Consider the following 21,957-nt stretch of genomic DNA (forward strand, 5'->3'; position numbering starts at 1 on the left):
GGGGCGGAGCCGAGGGCCGGGCCAAACAGGGGGCGGGGCCTAACAATTAATCATTCATTCAATCGTATTCATTGAGTGCTTACTGTGTGCAGAGCACTGTACTAAGCGCTTGGGAAGTACAAGTCGGCAACATATAGAGACGGTCAATCAATCAATCGTATTTATTGAGCGCTTACTGTGTGCAGAGCACTGTACTAAGCGCTTGGGAAGTTCAAGTCGGCAACACATAAAGACAGTCCCTACCCAACAGTGGGCTCAGTCTAGAAGGGGGAGACAGAGAACAAAACCAAACATATTAACAAAAGAAAATAAATAGAATAGATATGTACAAGTAAAATAGAGTAATAAATATGTACAAACGTATATATATAAAATCAGTGGGCGGGGCCTAGCCTAGGGCCCGTCTATCAATCAATCAATCAATCGTATTTATTGAGCGCTTACTGTGTGCAGAGCACTGTACTAAGCGCTTGGGAAGGACAAGTTGGCAACATATAGAGACAGCCCCTACCCAACAGTGGGCTCACAGTCTAAAAGGGGGAGACAGAGAACAAAACCATACATACTATCAGAGGGGCGGAGGCGAGGGACGGGCCAATCCGGGGGCGGGGCCTATTCTAGGGCCGGCCTATCAGAAGGGCGGAGCCGAGGGGCGGGCCAATCGGGAGCGGGGCCTAACCAGGGGGCGGGGCCTAGCCTAGGGCCGGGCCTATCAGAGGGGCGGAGGCGAGGGGCGGGTCAAACGGGGGGGGGGGCCTCATCAGGGTGAGGGGCTTAGCCTAGGGCCGGCCTATCAGAGGGGCGGAGACGAGGGGCGGGCCAATCGGGAGCGGGGCCTAATCGGGCGGGCGGGGCCTATCTTAGGGCCTGGCCTATCAGAGGGGCGGAGGCGAGGGGCGGGTCAAACGGGGGCGGGGCCTCATCAGGGTGAGGGGTTTAGCCTAGGGCCGGCCTATCAGAGGGGCGGAGCCGAGGGGCGGGCCAATCGGGAGCGGGGCCTAATCGGGGGGGGCGGGGCCTATTTTAGGGCCTGGCCTATCAGAGGGGCGGAGGGGAGGGGCGGGCCAATCCGGGGGTGGGGCCTACCTTAGGGCCGGCCTATCAGAGGGGCGGAGGCGAGGGGCGGGCCAATCAGGGGGCGGGGCCTAGTCTAGGGCCGGGCCTATCAGAGAGGCGGAGCCGAGGGGCGGGCCAATCGGGAGCGCGGCCTAATCGGGGGGGCGGGGCCTAGCCTAGGGCCGGGCCTATCCGGGGGGGCGAGCCAAACAGGGGGCGGGACCTAACCAGGGGGGCGGGGCCTACCCTAGAGCCGGCCTATCAGAGGGGCGGAGGCGAGGGGCGGGCCAATCCGGGGTCGGGCCGGAGGCAGGGGGCGGGGCCTAGCCGAGGGGCGGGGGCAGCAGGAGCAGGAAGGCGGAAGCGGCGGCCATCCAGCTGGGGAGGAGGAGGAGAAGGAGAAGGAAAAGGAAAAGGAAAAGGAAAAAAGGAAAAGGAAAGCCATCTGTGGAGCAGAGCCATGGCCGGGATTAAAGGTACGGGCCGCTCTGCCCATCCCCCCCCGGCCCCCCCACAGCACAACCCCCTCACACCCAATCAATCAATCAATCAATCAATCGTATTTATTGAGCGCTTACTGTGTGCTGAGCACTGGACTAAGCGCTTGGGAAGTCCAAGTCGGCAACATCTAGAGACAGTCCCTCCCCAACAGTGGGCTCACAGTCTAGAAGGGGGAGACAGACAACAAAACCAAACATCCTAACAAAATAAAATAAATAGAATAGATACGTACGAGTAAAATAAATAAATAGAGTAATAAATCTGTACAAACATATGTACATATATGCAGGTGCTGTGGGGAAGGGAAGGAGGTAAGGCGGGGGGGATGGAGAGGGAGAAGAGGGGGCTCAGTCTGGGAAGGCCTCCTGGAGGAGATGAGCTCTCAATAGGGCCTTGAAGGGAGGAATCAATCAATCAATCGATTGGATTTATTGAGGGCTTACTGTGTGCAGAGCACTGTACTAAGCGCTTGGGAAGTCCAAGTCGGCAACATCTAGAGACGGTCCCCACCCAACAGCGGGCTCACAGTCTGGAAGGGGGAGACAGACAACAAAACAAAACATACTAACAAAATAAAATAAATAGAATAGATATGTACAAGTAAAATGAATAGAGTAATAAATATGTACAAACATATGTACATATATACAGGTGCTGTGGGGAAGGGAAGGCGGTAAGGCGGGGGGGATGGAGAGGGAGAGGAGGGGGAGAGGAAGGAGGGGGCTCAGTCTGGGAAGGCCTCCTGGAGGAGGTGAGTTCTCAATAGGGCCTTGAAGGGAGGAATCAATCAATCAATCGATTGTATTTATTGAGCGCTTACTGTGTGCAGAGCACTGGACTAAGCGCTTGGGAAGTCCAAGTTGGCAACATCGAGAGACGGTCCCTACCCAACAGCGGGCTCACAGTCTGGAAGGGGGAGACAGACAACAAAACAAAACATACTAATAAAATTAATAGAAGAGATATGTACAAGTAAGATAAATAAATATATAGAGTAGTAAATCTGTACAAACATATATACATGTATGCAGGTGCTGTGGGGAAGGGAAGGAGGTAAGATGGGGGGGATGGAGAGGGGGACGAGGGGGAGAGGAAGGAAGGGGCTGAGTGTGGGAAGGCCTCCTGGAGGAGGTGAGCTCTCAGCAGGGCCTTGAAGGGAGGAAGAGTGCTAGCTTCAAGCTCAGCCGGGGGACAACACATTATTGAAGGAAAATCTGTATATATGTTTGTACGTATTTATTACTCTATTTATTGCATTTGTACATCAATCAATCAATGGTATTTATTGAGCTCTTACTGTGCGCAGAGCATTGGACTAAGCGCTTGGGAGTACAAGTTGGCAACATAGAGAGAGACGGTATTCTATGTTCATATTCTATGAATATGTTTTGTTTTGTTGTCTGTCTCCGGCTTCTAGACTGTGAGCCCGCTCTTGGGGAGGGACCGTCTCTATATGTTGCCAACTTGTCCTTCCCAAGCGCTTAGTACAGTGCTGTGCACACAGACGGACGGGTGACCTCGGGCCCGTCACTTCCCTTCCCAAACCTGGAAAATGGGCTTTCTTCAGGCCGGGAGCCCTTAGTGGGGCACACAGGGACTCTGTCTTACCCGATCATCTGGAATAATTATAGCACCGTGAGCCCGTTTCTAATAATAATAATAATATTCATAATTATCATCATAATAGTATAATATACTAATATTGATAATTGATAAGACTGTGAGCCCGTTGTTGGGTAGGGACCATCACTATATGTTGCCGACTTGTACTTCCCAAGTGCCTAGTCCAGTGCTCTGCACGCAGTAAGCGCTCAATAAATACGATTTAATGAATGAATGAATAAATACAAGTGAATGAATAAATGCACTTGGACTTCCCAAGCGCTTAGTCCAGTGCTCTGCACACAGTAAGCGCTCAATAAATGCGATTGAATGAATGAATGAATGACTGTGAGCCCCCCCTTGAGACAACCTGATCACCTTGTAACTTCCCCAGCGCTTAGAACAGTGCTTTGCACACAGTAAGCACTTAATAAGCGCTTTGGAGTCATAGGTCATGGGTTTGTTTTTTTTAATGGCATTTATTAAGCTTTTACTATGTGCAAAGCACTGTTCTAAGGGTTCTAATCCCGGCTCTGCCAATTGTCAGCTGGGGGACCTTGGGCAAGTCACTTCACTTCTCTGGACCTCAGTGACCTCATCTGGAAAATGGGGATGAAAACTGTGAACCCCCTGTGGGACAACTTGACCACCTTTAACCTCCCCAGCGCTTAGAACAGTGCTTTGTACACAGTAAGCGCTTAATAAGCGCTTTGGAGTCAGAGGTCATGGGTTCTAATCCCGGCTCCGACAATTGTCAGCTGGGTGACTTTGGGCAAGTCACTTCACTTCTCTGGGCCTCAGTTTCCTCATCTGTAAAATAGGGATGAAGACTGTGAGCCCCACGTGGGACAACTTGACCACCTTGTAACCTCCCCAGCGCTTAGAACGGTGCTTTGCACAGAGTAAGCGTATAATAAAAAAATGCCATCATCGTAACAATAGTAATAATATTAAAGTGCTTTGCACATAGTAAGTGCTTAACAAATGCCATTATTATTATCATTATAATTATTATTAATGATGGTACTTGTTACACAGTCCTGGGATTACGGTAATAATAATAATAATGATGGTACTTGATACACAGGCCTGGAATTAGGGTAATAATAATAATAATGGTACTTGATACACAGGCCTGGAATTAGGGTAATAATAATAATAATGGTACTTGTTACACAGGCCTGGAATTAGGGTAGTAATAATAATAATAATGGTACTTGTTACACAGGCCTGGGAGGTAGAGGGTTACATTGGTTCTAACCCTGGCTCCATCACTTGTAATAATAATGATAATGATAATGATAATGCTGGTATTTTGTTAAGCGCTTACTATGTGCCAAGCCCTGTTCTAAGTGCTGGGGGTGGCGGGTGGGATACAAGGTGATCAGGTTGGACGCTTGTATATATATGTATCACCTGTATATATGTTTATACATATTTATTACTCTATTTTACTTGTACATATCTATTCTATTTATTTTATTTTGTTAATGTGTTTGGTTTTGTTCTCTGTCTCCCCCTTCTAGACTGTGAGCCCACTGTTGGGTAGGGATTGTCTCTAGATGTTGCCAACTTGTACTTCCCAAGCGCTTAGTACAGTGCTCTGCACACAGTAAGTGCTCAATAAATACAATTGATTGATTGATTGATTGACACAGTCCGTGTCCCATGTGGGGCTCACAGTCTTAATCTCCATTTTACAGGTGAGGTGACTGAGGCCCAGAGAAGTGAAGTGACTTTTTTTTTTGATAGCATTTATTAAGCGCTTACTATGCGCTGTTCTAAGCGGTGGGGGGATGCAAGGTAATCAGGTTGTCCCACATGGGGCTCACAGTCTTAATCCCCATTTTACAGATGAGGGAACTGAGGCCCAGAGAAGCCAAGTGACTTGCCCAAAGTCACACAGCTGACAATTGGCGGAGGCGGGATTTGAACCCATGACCTCTGACTCCAAAGCCCAGGCTCTTTCCACTGAGCCACGCTGCGCTTCCCAATAATGATAGCATTTATTAAGCGCTTACTATGTGCAATGCACTGTTCTAAGCACTGGGGAGATTACAAGGTGATCAGGTTGTCCCACGGGGGGCTCACACTCCTACTCCCCATTTTACTACTAGACTGTGAGCCTGCTGTTGGGTAGGGACCGTCTCTATATGTTGCCAACTTGTACTTCCCAAGCGCTTAGTACAGTGCTCTGCACACAGTAAGCGCTCAATAAATACGATTGATGATGATGATGGAGCGCTACCGACTAACTGTTGGCCTCTTTTGCAGCCCTTGTGGGTTTATCCTTCAGCGGAGCCATCGGCTTGACGTTCCTTATGTTGGGATGTGCCCTGGAAGATTATGGGTAAGTGAAAACCGGCCTTCAAAAAATAAATGACATTTACGTGCGCGACCGTCCCCCGTCCCCAGCCAGGTGGGTTTTTGTTTGGTCCGCATTTCACGTGTTAACTACGGTTTACGCGACTTTCTCACTGACATTAGACAGAGAGAGGGATGAGATCATTATTATTATTATTATTACTTCCAAGTGCTTAGTACAGTGCTCTGCACACAGTAAGCACTCAGTAATTACAGATGAATGAATGAATCCCACATGGGATTTGCAGTTATAGGTAAGTGAAAGCCGGCCTTCAAAAAATAAATGGCATTTACGTGCGTGACCGTCCCCCGTCCCTGGCCAGGTGGGTTTTTCTTGGTCCGCATTTCACGTGTTAACTACGGTTTACGCGACTTTCTCACTGACATTAGACAAAGAGAGAGGGATGAAATCATAATTATTATTATTATTTCCAAGCGCTTAGTACAGTGCTCTGCACACAGTAAGCACTCAGTAATTACAGATGAATGAATGAATCCCACATGGGATTTGCAGTCTCAGCGGGAGCGAGAACAGAGATTTGATCCCCATTTGCAGATAAGGAAACTGAGGGACAGAACAGCGAAGGGACTCGCCCAAGGTCACACGGCAGGCAAGTGGCGGAACTGGGATTATTATATTATTATTATTATTATTAATATCAATAATTAATTATATCATATTAATTAATCATTAATAAATTGTTATTGTTTATTTTATTTTGTTACTATGGTTTTGTTCTCTGTCTCCCCCTTTTAGACTGTGAGCCCACTGTTGGGTAGGGACCATCTCTATATGTTGCCAACTTGGACTTCCCAAGCGCTTAGTACGGTGCTCTGCACACAGTAAGCGCTCAATAAATGCGATTAAAAAAAAAATTTGTACTTCCCAAGTGCTTAGTACAGTGCCCTGCACACAGTAAGCGCTCAATAAATACGATTGATTGATTGATTAGAACCAAGGTCTCCTGCTTCCCAGAAAGTACAAGGTGATTACCTCGGGAAGCAGCGTGGGAAATGGGGATTAAGACAGTGAGCCCCATGTGGGACAACCTGACTACCTTATGGCCGTCCCAGCTCTTAGAACAGTGATCGGCACATAGTAAGCGCTTAACAAATATCGTAATTATTATTATTAAGCGGTTCCTGTTTTTTAAATCTGATGGTATTTGTGCAGCGCTTACTGCGTGCCGGCCACTGTGCTGAGCACTGGGCTAGATACAGGCCAAATCAGGTTGGACCCAATCCCTGTCCCATGTGGGGCTCACAGTCTTATTCCCCATTTTCCAGATGAGGGAACTGAGGCCCGGAGGAGTGAAGCGACTTGCCCAAGGTCACTCAGCAGACAAGTGGTTTAGCCAGTTTAGAACCTGTATATATGTCTGTACATTTTTATTACTCTATTTATTTTACTTGTGCATATTTATTCTATTTATTTTATTTTTTTTAATTTTTATTTATTTATTATTATTCAGCGCTTAGAACAGTGCCAGCGCTTAGAACAGTGCTTGGCACCTAGTAAGCGCTTAGCAAATATCAACATTATTATTATTATTTTGTTAATAGGTTTTGTTTTGTTGTCTGTCTCCCCCTTCTAGACTATGAGCCCGCTGTTGGGCAGGGACCGTCTCTATATGTTGCCAACTTGTACTTCCCAAGCGCTTAGTACAGTGCTCTGCACACAGTAAGCGCTCAATAAATATGAATGAATAAATGAACCCAAATTATTCTAAGTCCCAAGCCCGTGGTCTGTCCACGAGACCACTCGGCTGTTACTCTGTCCCAAGTACTGTGCTAAACGCTGGGGTAGCTAAAAATGTAGTCAGCTCTGACTCGGTCCCTGTCCCAAATGGGATATACAGTCTAATGGGGAAGGAGATCCAGAATCTTGTACTCATCATCATCAATCGTATTTATTGAGCGCTTACTGGGTGCAGAGCACTGTACTAAGCGCTTGGGAAGTCCAAGTCGGCAACATATAGAGACAGTCCCTACCCAACAGTGGGCTCACAGTCTAAAAGGGGGAGACAGAGAACAAAACCAAACATGCTAACAAAATAAAATAAATAGAATAGATATGTACAAGTAAAATAAATAAATAGAGTAACAAATATGTACAAACATATATACAGGTGCTATGGGGAAGGGAAGGAGGTAAGATGGGGGGGATGGAGAGGGGGACGAGGGGGAGAGGTAGGAAGGGGCTCATATGTACTCATTTGGCATATGAGGAAACCGAGGCACAGAGAAGTTGTGACTTACCCAAGGTAACCCAGGAGGTAAAGGATGCCGACAGGATTAGAACCCGGGCTTCTCGAGTCCCAGTCCCACGCTCTTCCCACTAGGCCATGCCGCCAAATCCTCATCTGGACCGAAGCCCGCTGTTGGGTAGGGACTGTCTCTATATGTTGCCAACTTGTACTTCCCAAGCGCTCAGTACAGTGCTCTGCACACAGTAAGCGCTCAATCAATACGATTGATTGGTTGATTGAATGTAAGAAAAAGAGGGAAGCCCAATTCATTTTTTTTTTTATTGTTTTTAAACCAAATCAGCACTTAGCAGTTTTGGCAGAAGCTGTCTCAGCCACTGTTAGTGTCCCCAGGTGTAGAGAGGAAGCTGCTTGGCACATAGTAAGCGCTTAATGCCATAATTATGCCCCTTCCTTCCTCTCCCCCTCGTCCCCCTCTCCATCCCCCCATCTTACCTCCTTCCCTTCCCCACAGCACCTGTATATATGTATATATGGTTGTACATATTTATTACTCTATTTATTTATTTATTTATTTATTTTACTTATACATCTCTATCCTATTTATTTTATTTTGTTGGTATGTTTGGTTCTGTTCTCTGTCTCCCCCTTTTAGACTGTGAGCCCACTGTTGGGTAGGGACTGTCTCTGTGTGTTGCCAATTTGTACTTCCCAAGCGTTTAGTACAGTGCTCTGCACATAGTAAGCGCTCAATAAATACGATTGATTGATTGATTGATAATTATTATTATTTTGCAGCGCAAGTTTCCCCTTGAATTCTTCACAGAGTTCCTTGGGAGGCAGCTTGGCCTAAGTGGGAAGAGGGTGGAGCTGGGAGCCGGCAGATCCAAGTTCTGATCCCAGCTCTTCCATTGGCTGCCGTGCGACCTTGGGCAAGCCAGTTGACCCCTCCGGACCTCAGTTTCCCCACCTGTAAAATGAGACGACGATCATTCCCCTCCCTCCGTCTTTGATCAGAAGGCCCCCCGGGGTGGGACGGACACTGTGTCAGATCTGATGATCTCGTCCCCACCCCAGCGTTTCGCCTATGGTAGGCGCTTAGTAAATGCCATTATCGATGGGACCGCGTGGCTTAGGAGATAAAGCACCAGGCCTAGGAGGCAGAAGGACCTGGGTTCTAATCCCAGGTTCTGACCCGTCTGCTGCGTGACCTTGGTCAAGTCCCTTGACTTCTTAGAGAAGCAGCGTGGCTCAGTGGAAAGAGCCCGGGCTTCGGAGTCAGAGGTCACGGGTTCAAATCCCGGTCCCGCCAATTGTCAGCTGGGTGGCTTTGGGCAAGTTTAGAGAAACTTAGAGGAGCAGGGTGGCTCAGCGGAAGGAGCCCGGGCTTTGGAGTCAGAGGTCACGGGTTCGAATTCCGGTTCCACCAATTGTCAGCTGGGTGGCTTTGGGCAAGTTTAGAGAAACTTAGAGAAGCAGCGTGGCTCAGCGGAAGGAGCCCGGGCTTTGGAGTCAGAGGTCATGGGTTCGAATCCCAGCTCCACCACAAGTCTGCTGTGTGACCTTGGGCAAGCCACTTCACGTCTCTGAGCCTCAGTTGCCTCTTCTGTAAAAATGGGGATTAAGACTGTGAGCCCCCCGTGGGACAACGCGATCACATTGTATCCCCCCAGTGCTTTGCACATAGTAAGCGCTTAACAAATGCCATCATTATTATAAGCGCTTAGTACAGTGCTCTGCACACAGTAAGCGTTTAATAAATACAATTGATGATGAAGTCACTTCACTTCTCCGGGCCTCAGTGACCTCATCTGGACAATGGGGATTAAGACCGTGAGCCCCTCCTGGGACAACCTGATCACCTTGTATCCCCCCAGCGCTTAGGACAGTGCTTCGCACATAGTAAGCGCTTAACAAATGCGATCATTATTATAAGCGCTTAGTACGGTGCTCTGCACACAGTAAGCGCTCAATAAATACGATTGATGATGAAGCCACTTCACTTCTCCGGGCCTCAGTGACCTCATCTGGAAAATGGGGATTAAGACCGTGAGCCCCTCGTGGGACAACCTGATCACCTTGTAACCCCCCAGCGCTTAGAACAGTGCTTCGCACATAGTAAGCACTTAACAAATGCCATCATTATTATAAGCGCTTAGTACAGTGCTCTGCACACAGTAAGTGCTCAATAAATACGATTGATGATGAGGTCACTTCACTTCTCCGGGCCTCAGTGACCTCATCTGGAAAATGGGGATTAAGACCGTGAGCCCCTCGTGGGACAACCTGATCACCTTGTATCCCCCCAGCGCTTAGGACAGTGCTTCGCACATAGTGAGCGCTTAACAAATGCCATCATCATTATTATTATTCTGTGGGCCTCAGTTCCCTCATCTGTAAAATGGGGATTAAGAGCGTGAGCCCCGCGGGGCGCACAGGGACCGTGTCCGACCTGGTTACCTCGTATCTACCCCAGCGCTTCGAACGGTGCTCAGTAAGTGTTTAGCAAGTGCTATAATTGCTGTTTTTAGAATCAATCAATCAATCAATCGTATTTATTGAGCGCTTACTGTGTGCCGAGCACTGTACTAAGCGCTTGGGAAGTACAAGTTGGCAACATATAGAGACAGTCCCTACCCAACAGTGGGCTCACAGTCTAAAAGGGGAAGACAGAGAACAAAACCAAACATAGAGAAGCAGCGTGGCTCAGTGGAAAAGAGCCCGGGCTTTGGAGTCAGAGGTCATGGGTTCGTATCCCGACTCCACCACATGTCTGCTGTGTGACCTTGGGCAAGTCTCTTAACTTCTCTGAGCCTCAGTTACCCCATCTGTAAAATGGGGATAAAGACCGTGAGCCCCACGTGGGACAACTTGATCACCTTGTATATCCCCAGCGCTTAGAACAGTGCTCTGCACATAGTAAGCGCTTAATAAATACCATCATCATTATTATTATTATTATGCTAACAAAATAAAATAAATAGAATAGATATGTACAAGTAAAATAAATAAATAAATAGAATAATAAATATGCACAAACATATATACGTATGTACAGGTGCTGTATATACAGGTAAATAAATAAATATTTAAATAAATAAATAAATAAATAGAATAATAATTATGTACAAACATATATACAGGTGCTGTGGGGAAGCGTTTAACAGGTACCACAATTATTAATCCGATTATTAGTACATCCACACAGACGACCGCTCTTCCTAATTCCAAAGCCTTTTTAAAATCACATCCTTAACCAAGAGGTGCTACCCAACTAAGCCTTCATCTTCTCTCCCCCTCCCCGTCCCTCTCCCTTCGGCGTCACTTCCGCCCTTTGAACTTTACCCTTAATCGATTTTAATGTCCGTCTCCCCCTCTAGACGGTAAACTCCTGATGGATGGGGAACGTGTCTACCGACTGTGTTGTAGGTTACTCTCCCAAGGGCTTAGTGCAGTGCTCTGCCACTGATTGACTGACCGATTACATGGAGGTTTCACTTGGCGGCCAGCAAGAGGCCACCACCAAGCCTCAGCGAGCTCACCTCCTCCAGGAGGCCTTCCCAGACTGAGCCCCTTCCTTCCTCTCCCCCTCGTCCCCCTCTCCATCCCCCCCCATTTTACCTCCTTCCCTTCCCCACAGCACCTGTATATATGTTTGTACAGATTTATTACTCTATTTATTTTACTTGTACATATCTATTCTATTTATTTTATTTTGTTAGTACGTTTGGTTTTGTTTATTTACATAACATATAACAACATAACATATTTATTACTCTATTTATTTATTTATTTTACTTGTACATTTCTATCCTATTTATTTTATTTTGTTGGTATGTTTGGTTCTGTTCTCTGTCTCCCCCTTTTAGACTGTGAGCCCACTGTTGGGTAGGGACTGTCTCTGTGTGTTGCCAATTTGGACTTCCCAAGCGCTTAGTACAGTGCTCTGCACATAGTAAGCGCTCAATAAATACGATTGATTGATTTTCTTCTCTGTCTCCCCCTTTTAGACTGTGAGCCCACTGGTGGGTAGGGACTGTCTCTATATGTTGCCAATTTGTACTTCCCAAGCGCTTAGTCCAGTGCTCTGCACATAGTAAGTGCTCAATAAATGCGATTGATTGATTTTGTTCTCTGTCTCCCCCTTTTAGACTGTGAGCCCACTGGTGGGTAGGGACTGTCTCTCTATGTTGCCAATTTGTACTTCCCAAGCGCTTAGTACAGTGCTCTGCACATAGTAAGCGCTCAATAAATGCGATTGATTGATTTTGTTCTCTGTCTCCCCCTTTTAGACTGTGAGCCCACTGTTGGGTAGGGACTGTCTCTGTGTGTTGCCAATTTGTACTTCCCAAGCGCTTAGTACAGTGCTCTGCACCTAGTAAGCGCTCAATAAATGCGATTGATTGATTTTGTTCTTTGTCTCCCCCTTTTAGACTGTGAGCCCACTGGTGGGTAGGGACTGTCTCTCTATGTTGCCAATTTGTACTTCCCAAGCGCTTAGTACAGTGCTCTGCACCTAGTAAGCGCTCAATAAATATGATTGATTGATTGATTAGTGGTCACTGCCGCTTCTAAGGGCCTGGGGGGGGGCAGGGGGTAGGATCCAACCGACCCAGCCGGAATGCCGGGATTTGGGGAGGGGCTGGAAAGGGTGACTTTACCCCCCCACGTTTGTCTTTTCCTGCTCCCGCTTCTCCCAGGGTGTACTGGCCGCTCTTCGTCCTGATCTTCTACGCGCTGTCCCCCATCCCGCACTTCATCGCCACGCGAGCAAGCGACGACTCGGACTCCGGCAGCAACGCCTGTCGGGAGCTGGCCTATTTCTTCACCACCGGGATCGTGGTTTCCGCCTTCGGCTTTCCCGTCATCCTGGCCCGGGTGGCCGTGGTAAGTGGGACTCTCTGCCGTCTCCCTGGGGGGGGGGCCGCCGGGTCGAGGGGGGCGGGAGAGTCAGTCATCATCATCATCATCATCAATCGTATTTATTGAGCGCTTACTATGTGCAGAGCACTGGACTAAGCGCTTGGGAAGTACAAATTGGCAACATCTAGAGACAGTCCCTACCCAACGGTGGGCTCACAGTCTAAAAGGGGGAGACAGAGAACAAAACCAAACATACTAACAAAATAAAATAAATAGGATAGATATGTACAAATAAAATAGAGTAATAAATCTGTACAAACATATATACATATATACAGATGCTGTGGGGAAGGGAAGGAGGTAAGATGGGGGGATGGAGAGGGGGACGAGGGGGAGAGGAAGGAAGGGGCTCAGTCTGGGAAGGCCTCCTGGAGGAGGTGAGCTCTCAGCAGGGCCTTGAAGGGAGGAAGAGAGCTAGCTAGTCAGTCGTACTTACTGAGCGCTTACCGGGTGCAGAGCCATTCCAGCTCTTCCTCCACGTCCGAAACGAGCAGCTGGGCTCGGTCCCCGGCCCCGCCACTTGTCTGCCGGGTGGCCCGGGGCCGTGTGGCTTAGTGGGAAGAGCACGCGTTTGGGAGTCAGCGGTCGTGGGTTCTAATCCTGGCCCTGCCACTCGTCAGCTGGGTGACCTCGGGCAAGCCACTTAGCTTCTTACTTCCCAAGCGCTTGGTACAGTGCTCTGCACACAGTAAGCGCTCAATAAATATGATTGATTGATTCAGCCTCCTCCTGTGCCCCAAGTGGGACAGGGCATGGGGGGACCTTTTCCCCCTTCTAGACTGTGAGCCCACGGTGGGGTAGGGACTGTCTCTATATGTTGCCAATTTGCACTTCCCAAGCGCGTAGTACAGTGCTCTGCACACAGTAAGCGCTCAATAAATGCGATTGATGATGATGATGATGATGATTGATTGATTCTCTGGGCCTCATCTATAAGTGAGGATGAAGACTGGGAGCCCCACGGGGGACAACCTGATGACCTTGTATCTACCTCAGTGCTTAGAACAGTGCTTGGCACGTAGAAAGCACTTAACCAAGAGAAGCAGCGTGGCTCAGTGGAAAGAGCATGGGCCTTGGGAGCCAGAGGTCATGGGTTCTAATCCTGGCTCCGCCACTTGTCAGCTGTGTGACTTTGGGCAAGTCACTTAACTTCTCAGTGCAGCAGTTACCTCATCTGTAAAATGGGGATTAAGACTGTGAGCCCCCTGTGGGGCAACCTGATTGCCTTGTAACCTCCCCAGCGCTTAGAACAGTGCTTTGCACATAGTAAGCACTTAATAAATGCCATCATTATTATTATTATTATTATTATTATTATTATTATTATTATTCTCTGGGCCTCAGTGACCTCATCTTTAAAATGGGGATGAAGACTGTGAGCCCCACATGGGACAACCTGATCACCTTGTATCCCCCCCAACGCTTAGAACAGTGCTTCACACGTAGTAAGCGCTTAACAAATGCCATCATTATTATTATTATTAACAAATGCCATAATTATTTTTATTGTTATTAAGTCTCTTCCCTTCTCTGGGCCTCATTTCCCTCACCTGGGAAACAGGGATTAAGACGGTGAGCCCCATGTGGGACAGGGACTGTATCCAACCCGACTAGCTTGGATCCATCCCAGCGCTTAGTACAGCGCCTGGCACAAAGGGAGCGCTGAACAAATACCATAAGAAAAATCCTTGGACAGCCGGAGTTCGGGAAGGTGAGGAGAGTTTTGAAAACCCCTAGGAGGTGGGGACTGAGCCTGGTTAGGGATGGTTGCGGAAGCAGGAATAAGGAAGGGAGCTTCCCATGGGCAGGGTTAGGGTCACGTCCTATTTTTTCAGTTCCCTCATCTGTAAAATGGGGGTTAATAATAATAATAATAATACTGTTGGTATTTAAGTGCTTACTATGTGCAAAGCACTGTTCTAAACGCTGGTTAAGACTGTGAGCCCCACGTGGGACAGGGACCGTGTCCTACCCGATTGTCTTTTCTCTACCCCAGCGCTTAGAACAGTGCCTAGTATATAGTAAGTGCTTAACAAACACCATAATCATTACTGTTACAATACAACAATATAACGGACACAGTCTTTTAGACCGTGAGCCCACTGTTGGGTAGGGACTGTCTCTATATGTTGCCAATTTGTACTTCCCAAGCGCTTAGTACAGTGCTCTGCACATGGTAAGCGCTCAATAAATACGATTGATGATGATGATGATTCCCTGTCCACAGTGAACGTATATTCTAGAGGGGGAAGCAGACATTAATAGAAATAAATTATTAAATAAATCACAGGCTTTGGAGTCAGAGGTCATGGTTTTGAATCCCAGCTCTGCCACGTGTCTGCTGTTTGACCTTGGACAAGTCACTTAACTTCTCTGATCCTCAGTTACCTCGTCTGTAAAATGGGGATTAAGACTGTGAGCTGCACGTGGGACAACCTGATCACCTTGTATCCCCCCAATGCTTTGCACATAGTAAGCGCTTGACAAATGCCATCATCAAAATCATTATTATTATTATTATTATTATTATTATTATTATTATTATTATTGAGAAGCAGTGTGGCTCAGTGGAAAGAGCCCGGGCTTTGGAGTCAGTGATCTTGGGTTCAACTCCCGGCTCCGCCAATTGTCAGCTGTGAGACCTTGGGCAAGTCACTTAACTTCTCTGGGCCTCAGTTACCTCATCTGTAAAATGGGGGTTGACTGTGAGCCCCCCGTGGACAACCTGATCACCTTGTATCCCTCCAGCGCTTAGAACAGTGCTTTGCACATAGTAAGCGCTTAATAAATGCCATCATTATTATTATTATTATTATTATTATTATTATTATTATTATTATTATTATTATTATTATTATTGCTGTGGGGCTGAGGGAGGTGGTAAATGGAGCAAATGAGGGTGATCCAGAAGGGAGTGGGAAAAGAGGAAATGAAAGCTTAGTTAGGGAAAGCCTCTCGGAGGTGTATCCTCATTAAAGCTTTGAACGTGGGAAGAGTCATTGTCCGTCAGATACGAAGAGGGTGGGCGATCCAATCAATCAGTCGTATTTATTGAGCGCTTACTGTGTGCAGAGCACTGTACTAAGCACTTGGGAAATACAAGTTGGCAACATATAGAGACAGTCCCTACCCAACAGTGGGCTCACAGTCTAAAAGGGGGAGACAGAGAACAAAACCAAACATGCTAACAAAATAAAATAAATAGAAGAATAGATCCAGGGCGGAGGCAGGGTGTGGGCGAGTGGTCGGCCGGGAGATAGACGAGAGCGAGGTGCAGTGAGACGGTTGGTGTAAGTTCAGTGAGGTGAGATAGGAGGGGGCAAGGTGAATGACTGCGTTAAAGCCAGTGGCAAAAAAATTTCTGTTCGGTAGGGAGGTGGGTGGGCAACCGCCGGAGGCTCTTGAGGAGTGGGGAAACGTGGTCTGAACGTTTTTGAAGAAAAATGATCTGGGCCGCAGAGTGAAGTGTGGACTGGTGTCGGGAGAGACAGGAGGCCGGGAGGTCAGCAAGGAGGTTTATGTAGTAGTCAAGGCAGGATAGGATAAGTGCTTGGATTAACATGGTAGCAGTTTGGATGGAGACAGAAAGGGCGGGTTGTAGCCACGTTGTGAAGGTTGAACTGACGGGATTTAGTGATAAATTGAATATGTGGGTTGAACGAGAGCGATAACGCCAGGAAAACACCAAGGTTATGGGCTTGCGAGACAGGAAGTGGGGTGGTACTGCCTACAGTGATGGGAAAATCGCAGGGAGGATAGGGTTTGGGTGGGAAGATCAGGAGTTCTCTTTTGGACATCCTGTAGGCCGGGCTGCTTCTTTATTACTCTATTTATTTTACTTGTACATATTCTATTTTATTTTGTTAACATGTTTTGTTTCGTTCTCTGTCTCCCCCTTCTAGACTGTGAGCCCACTGTTGGGTAGGGACCGTCTCTATATGTTGCCGACTTGTACTTCCCAAGCGCTTAGTACAGTGGTCTGCACACAGTAAGTGCTCAATAAATACGATTGAATGAATCTGAAAGGGCACAATCTTCTCATTAGTGATCTCATCTGTCAGCTCCTCCGTCCATTGACAAGATCACAGCTAGATCTGAGTTATTCTTATGGCTCAGTAGGTTTCGGGGGTGGCGAAACGACCCCTTCCCCTTTGACCCAGACGCCCTTTTTCTCTTCCCATGTCTCCCGCCCATGGATCACGTCTCTGGTTCGGGCCTGTCTTCATCCAGTAATGTTCATTGAGCTCACATACTCCTGGACCCTCACTGCTGCTCAATTTCCTAATAAACCTCCTTTTTCTCCCCTCCCTCTCTAACAGAGAATCAATCAATCCATCGTATTTATTCAGCGCTTACTGTGTGCAGAGCACTGTACTAAGCGCTTGGGAAGTACAAGTTGGCAACATATAGAGACAGTCCCTACCCAACAGTGAGCTCGAAGCAGCGTGGCTCAGTGGAAAGAGCCCGGGCTTTGGAGTCAGAGGTCGTGGGTTCAAATCCCGGCTCCGCCAACTGTCAGCTGTGTGACTTTGGGCAAGTCATCTAACTTCTTTGGGCCTCAGTTCCCTCATCTGTAAAATGGGGATTAAGACTGTGAGCCCCCCGTGGGACAACCTGATCACCCTGTATCCCCCCAGTGTTTAGAACAGTGCTTTGCACATAATAAGCGCTTAACAAACAAGCGCTAGAGAAGCAGCGTGGCTCAGTGGAAAGAGCACAGGCTTTGGAGCCAGAGGTCAGGGGTTCAAATCCCAGCTCTGCCAATTGTCAGCTGTGTGACTTGGGGCAAGTCACTTAACTTCTCTGGGCCTCAGTTCCCTCATCTGGAAAATGGGGATTAAGACTGTGAGTTCCCCGGTGGGACAACCTGATCACCTTGTAACCTCCCCAGCGCTTAGAGCAGTGCTTTGCACATAGTAAGTGCTGAATAAATGCCATTACTATTAACGGTTTCCACTGTAGTTTCTAGACTGTGAGCCCGCTGTTGGGTAGGGACTGTCTCTATGTGTTGCCGACTTGTACTTCCCACGCGCTTAGTACAGTGCTCTGCACACAGTAAGCGCTCAATAAATACGATTGATTGATTGATAGTGTGAAATGGGGGAAAATTAAAGATACCCACCAGAGGGCCCCCTAATTCCTAATTGTGTTGCTCTACAACAACTGTGCATCTTCAAAATGCAGTTTATCCCCGAAATCTCTTTCTCTAGAAAAATCCTCCCTCCATCAACCTTGTAGCTTTATGATTCACGCCCGCCCAACCAAAAAAAAAACACAAAAAACCCCCAAAAAACCCCAAACCAAAAAAACAGCAACAAAAAAACCCAAAACAAATAACAGACCCCTCAGTCCCCATCACCGGAATTGGACCGTTCGTCGTCTGGCTCCGTGCATTTGACTTCAGGCAATCATTTTGTCTGAAAACTTGTAGATTGGAGAAATACGCCTAATGGGGAAAATTTCGAGGCCCGGGACTAGATTTTAATTAGCAGCCATTACTGAAGTAATTAGACTAACTACTGAAGAGTTCAGTGTCTCCGGGTCTATTATATTATTAAGCCTTTTAGCAGCTGGGTGTAGGCTTTCGTTTGGCATGCCTCATGCGGAGAGATAACGGAGCTTTATAAATAGCCGTTGATGAAAAAATAAAAGGTTTGGTTAATCTTCTCTCTTCTTGTATTTCAGATCAAGTGGGGAGCCTGTGGTCTTGTCCTGTCAGGCAACGCGGTGATTTTTCTCACCATCTTGGGCTTTTTCCTCGTGTTTGGTCGAGGAGACGATTTTAGCTGGGAACAGTGGTAGAGGTTGACGTCGTCGAGATGCATCGGATCGAGTCCCTTCCTGTATATAGTCTTTGTATGCAAATATGTATAGATGTGTACGTTTACAGCTGCTTCTGTAGCATTTTAGTCTCATATTGAATACACATTTTTCTTTTTCTTTTTTTTTTTACACTTGTGTAGACAGCCACAGACTAACTACAAAAACTACTGTTTTTCACAACAGTACTAGTCAAGCCTTCTCATTATAAAAAGGGCGCAGTTAGCCGCTTGCCCGACACTCCTGTGGTGACTTCAGCTGTTTCCAGGATGACATCAGCCACGACAGCGGCTTCTGGCTGGAAGTAAACTGACGAAAATCTCAATTTTGCCGGGGCAGCCCTGGGCCGTTCTGGGGGATTTGACAGATGACCCCCAAATGTGACAGCCCACCCATCCACCTGGCCTCTCTCCCCAGCTGCTCATCATCTCTTTAAAGGCCCGGATTTCCACACCGGGCCCGAAGAATGCCCAAATCCATGCTCGGTCCAGAGCTTTCCCGGACCGGTGATAAGGATGTCCCAGGAGGCTGTTTGGCTTTAATCTCGCACTTCCCCACCCGTCTGCTAACCCCGCTCCACTCTCCTCTCATACATGGAGGCAGAGGGGAGGCTCGCTCTTCCCTTCTCTTCAGCCCTAGTCAAAATTATCTGCTACCCTGCCTCTGCTTTCTGCACCTCCGTGACCTCTCACGGACCAGTGAGAGCCAGTTGAGTTGAGCACCAGGGGTAAAGAGTTCAGTTTTATCTGCAAGCTTATGCATTTCAAGTCAGGAGGGCATGGGCATTTGGAGGGTTGATCAGACCTCTGGTGCCACAGGTTCTAACACTCAACTGATCTTTTGGCTGCAGAACTATTCCACCCTGAGCGTGTGGTCGGGGGGGAGGAGTGGGGACCCTATTGCTTTCGAGAGGAGTTTAAAGTGATTGGTTTTTTTAAGCTTTTATTACCGTGTACTACTAACTGACACTGCTTTGCCCTTGGAAAAACTCTTGGTCACGAAATTCGCCTTTAATGCATGGAACGCACTCTCGTGTCATCTCGAAACAGGAGAAAGGAGAACCCCCCCCGTTGAGTTTGGAAGGTCATTTTTTAAAGAGTTTCTGAACGATTCGGTATTTTCCTGTTTTCTGTTTCTGAGTGTGTGCGGATTTACTTAAATAGCTCCCATGTCTGTATCCCAGTGAATCATATGCAGATGCTATCTAATTTTGAACATCGCGCATACATATTTTTATTATATTTGAACTTTTATAGTGTTAACCAAACTTTGACTAGGAAGGCAGGAGAATTTGATTACAGAGAAAAAGTAATTTATAGAGCCACTCCCTGGTACCTCCGTACCGAAAGGGCACGGGTAGACCAAGATGTAACACACTTCGGCGGGTCTTTGTCAGCAACCCACCCTGCCAAGAAACGACGGTGGCCATGGCCATATTTGAAAAGCCAACCGCGCGGGTTTCAATCTGGCTGACAAACGGCGCTCGGTCGCCTTGATTCTGGGAACAAACAACACCCTCGTGCTTAAATGTCTGAAGGGAATTAATGCCTAACTCATTATCGAGTAAATGCCCAGTCTTCTTGAAAAGCACCAGCTCTGTTTTCATATCCACCTTATCAGGTCAGCCAGGGTGTTGGCGAGCCGTTCTAAACCCCTGGACGGGTAAAGGGAGTCCCAGATTAACCAACATCTGTAAATTACGGACTCCCAAGTTCAACAGTCAGAAATCCGTGGACCTGGTCTGCCACTCGGAATTGTTTGTCGATTCTGAAGTTCCCTATTTCCACGTGTCAGATTCGATCCAGGGCCGGCTTAGTTTCGGTTCAGTGCTTTACTCCTCCAGGTACCGGGCGCTACGGTGTTTTTGCGAGAGGCCCATTCTACCGGGACGTCTGGTGGAATCAGCCAAAAATGCCCAAATGGAATGTTTTTGGCCAGCTTTCCGATGAGCGGTGGTGGAAAACCTCAGTTCCGACGAGCTGGTTTAAGAAACGGGCCCAGGGAATTAGCCGCGAAACAGAAACTTGGCCAACAGAAAGTTCTCAGTTTGTGGTTCTCTGGCCGAACAAAAAAATGTAGAGAGGAAGTTCAAGGGATTGAAGCTATTTCTGGGTAAATCTGAGCAGCGCTGGGGTGGAGCCTCTCCCCCAGGGAGAAATCTGTCAGAAGATTTCACTCTTTGACTTGGAGGCCAGGTTTGTTTTTGTTGGGGAGAAGACATCGAAGGTGAGGGCCCTAAAGAGTCGGGCACATTCCTCACCTGCTACCATTGTCATCAGTGATATTCGTCGAATGCTTTATATGTGCAGAGCACTGTACTAAGCGCTCAGGAGAGTACAACACAGCAGAGTTGGCAGACACGTTGCCAGCCCACAACAAGCTTGCAGTCCAGCCGAAAGGGGTAATTGTGAAGCGATCTGGCCGTCGATGTGAACCACCTTCCGTCCATCCCGGTGTCTCTGTCGGTCATTCCTTTTACATCCTCACGAATAAAGCAATGACCTGGACGGACGATGACACGAAGAGTAGAGAGTCTGGCTATGAATTGGATCGGAGGAGCGAACGTTGTTCTCTGGGGTGATTCCCTCTGGTGTCGTGGACATCTCTGCCCATTACAGTGTCCCCCGCCTCCCCTTTCCAATTTTGTGGTCTCTTCTTGTGGTTTTTTTTTATTTCAGGGGAAGGATGGTGTTTTTCTCTGCAGCTTATGGGAATAAAGGTTACATTTTTTGTCGTTTGGAGCATTTCTTCCTGTTCTCGTACAGATATTCCAATGGGGCAGGGGACGTGGTGGGGAGAAGGGTGATCAACCCCAGTGATTTGGGAAGCCGCGTCCTTTACGCCTGATTGTGCTCCCCTGATTGGCCTTTGGAAGTAATTTGTGTGTCTTATCGGCAGAGCCCTTGCTTCCGAATCCCTTTTTGCATATTTTTTTCCTGTGGAGACTGGGAGCATCTCTCCAAAGTGCCTGTGCGCAAGATTATTGTCTCACTAACATGGCCAAGGTCTAGAATTCGAAACAGAAGTCTTGGTTCGATATAGTGCGGTCCATACCAAAAAGTATCATCCGGGGAGGCTTTACTGGTGATCTGTGTGTGTGCATGAGTGGGTGTGGAGAGTAAAACGTAGATGGTAGTGAACTCTGGACGTTTTATAAACACTATTTTATGAAATCGTGAAATACTACGCTATATTTGTAAATGAAAACATGCTCATTTTCCCTCTCAGTTATTGTGTAATAAAATTCCTTCTGTCTGGTTTTTTTTTGTTGTTGTTGTTGTTTGATAACTTCCCTCTGTTTTCGAAGGGAGGAAGAGAGCTGGTTTGGCAGATTTGTGGAGGGAGGACATTGCTTAAGCTCTTGCTATTTTTTCTGTCTTCTGTAATGGAGAATTAAGAGGAAAAACGATTGTCGTGTCTCCTAGGTTGTCATCTTCCTCCGTTTGTGTTCATATTGGGGGCCTTCCTTCACTAGCTAACCGGG

General features: G+C 47.4%; 1 protein-coding gene across 1 annotated transcript; it reads left to right on the forward strand.

Moving 5' to 3' along the window:
* Window positions 1-1,435: 1,435 nt before the first annotated feature.
* On the forward strand, window positions 1,436-21,736 carry LEPROT. Its single transcript, XM_038752802.1, has 4 exons — window positions 1,436-1,532; window positions 5,434-5,509; window positions 12,431-12,617; window positions 18,339-21,736. The coding sequence occupies exons 1-4, from the start codon at window positions 1,517-1,519 to the stop codon at window positions 18,453-18,455; spliced, it is 396 nt and encodes a 131-aa protein (XP_038608730.1). The 5' UTR covers window positions 1,436-1,516; the 3' UTR covers window positions 18,456-21,736.
* The last annotated feature ends 221 nt before the right edge of the window (window positions 21,737-21,957 follow it).

Source organism: Tachyglossus aculeatus, chromosome 10 (genome assembly GCF_015852505.1).
Source record: "Tachyglossus aculeatus isolate mTacAcu1 chromosome 10, mTacAcu1.pri, whole genome shotgun sequence".
Taxonomy (NCBI): Eukaryota; Metazoa; Chordata; class Mammalia; order Monotremata; family Tachyglossidae; genus Tachyglossus; species Tachyglossus aculeatus.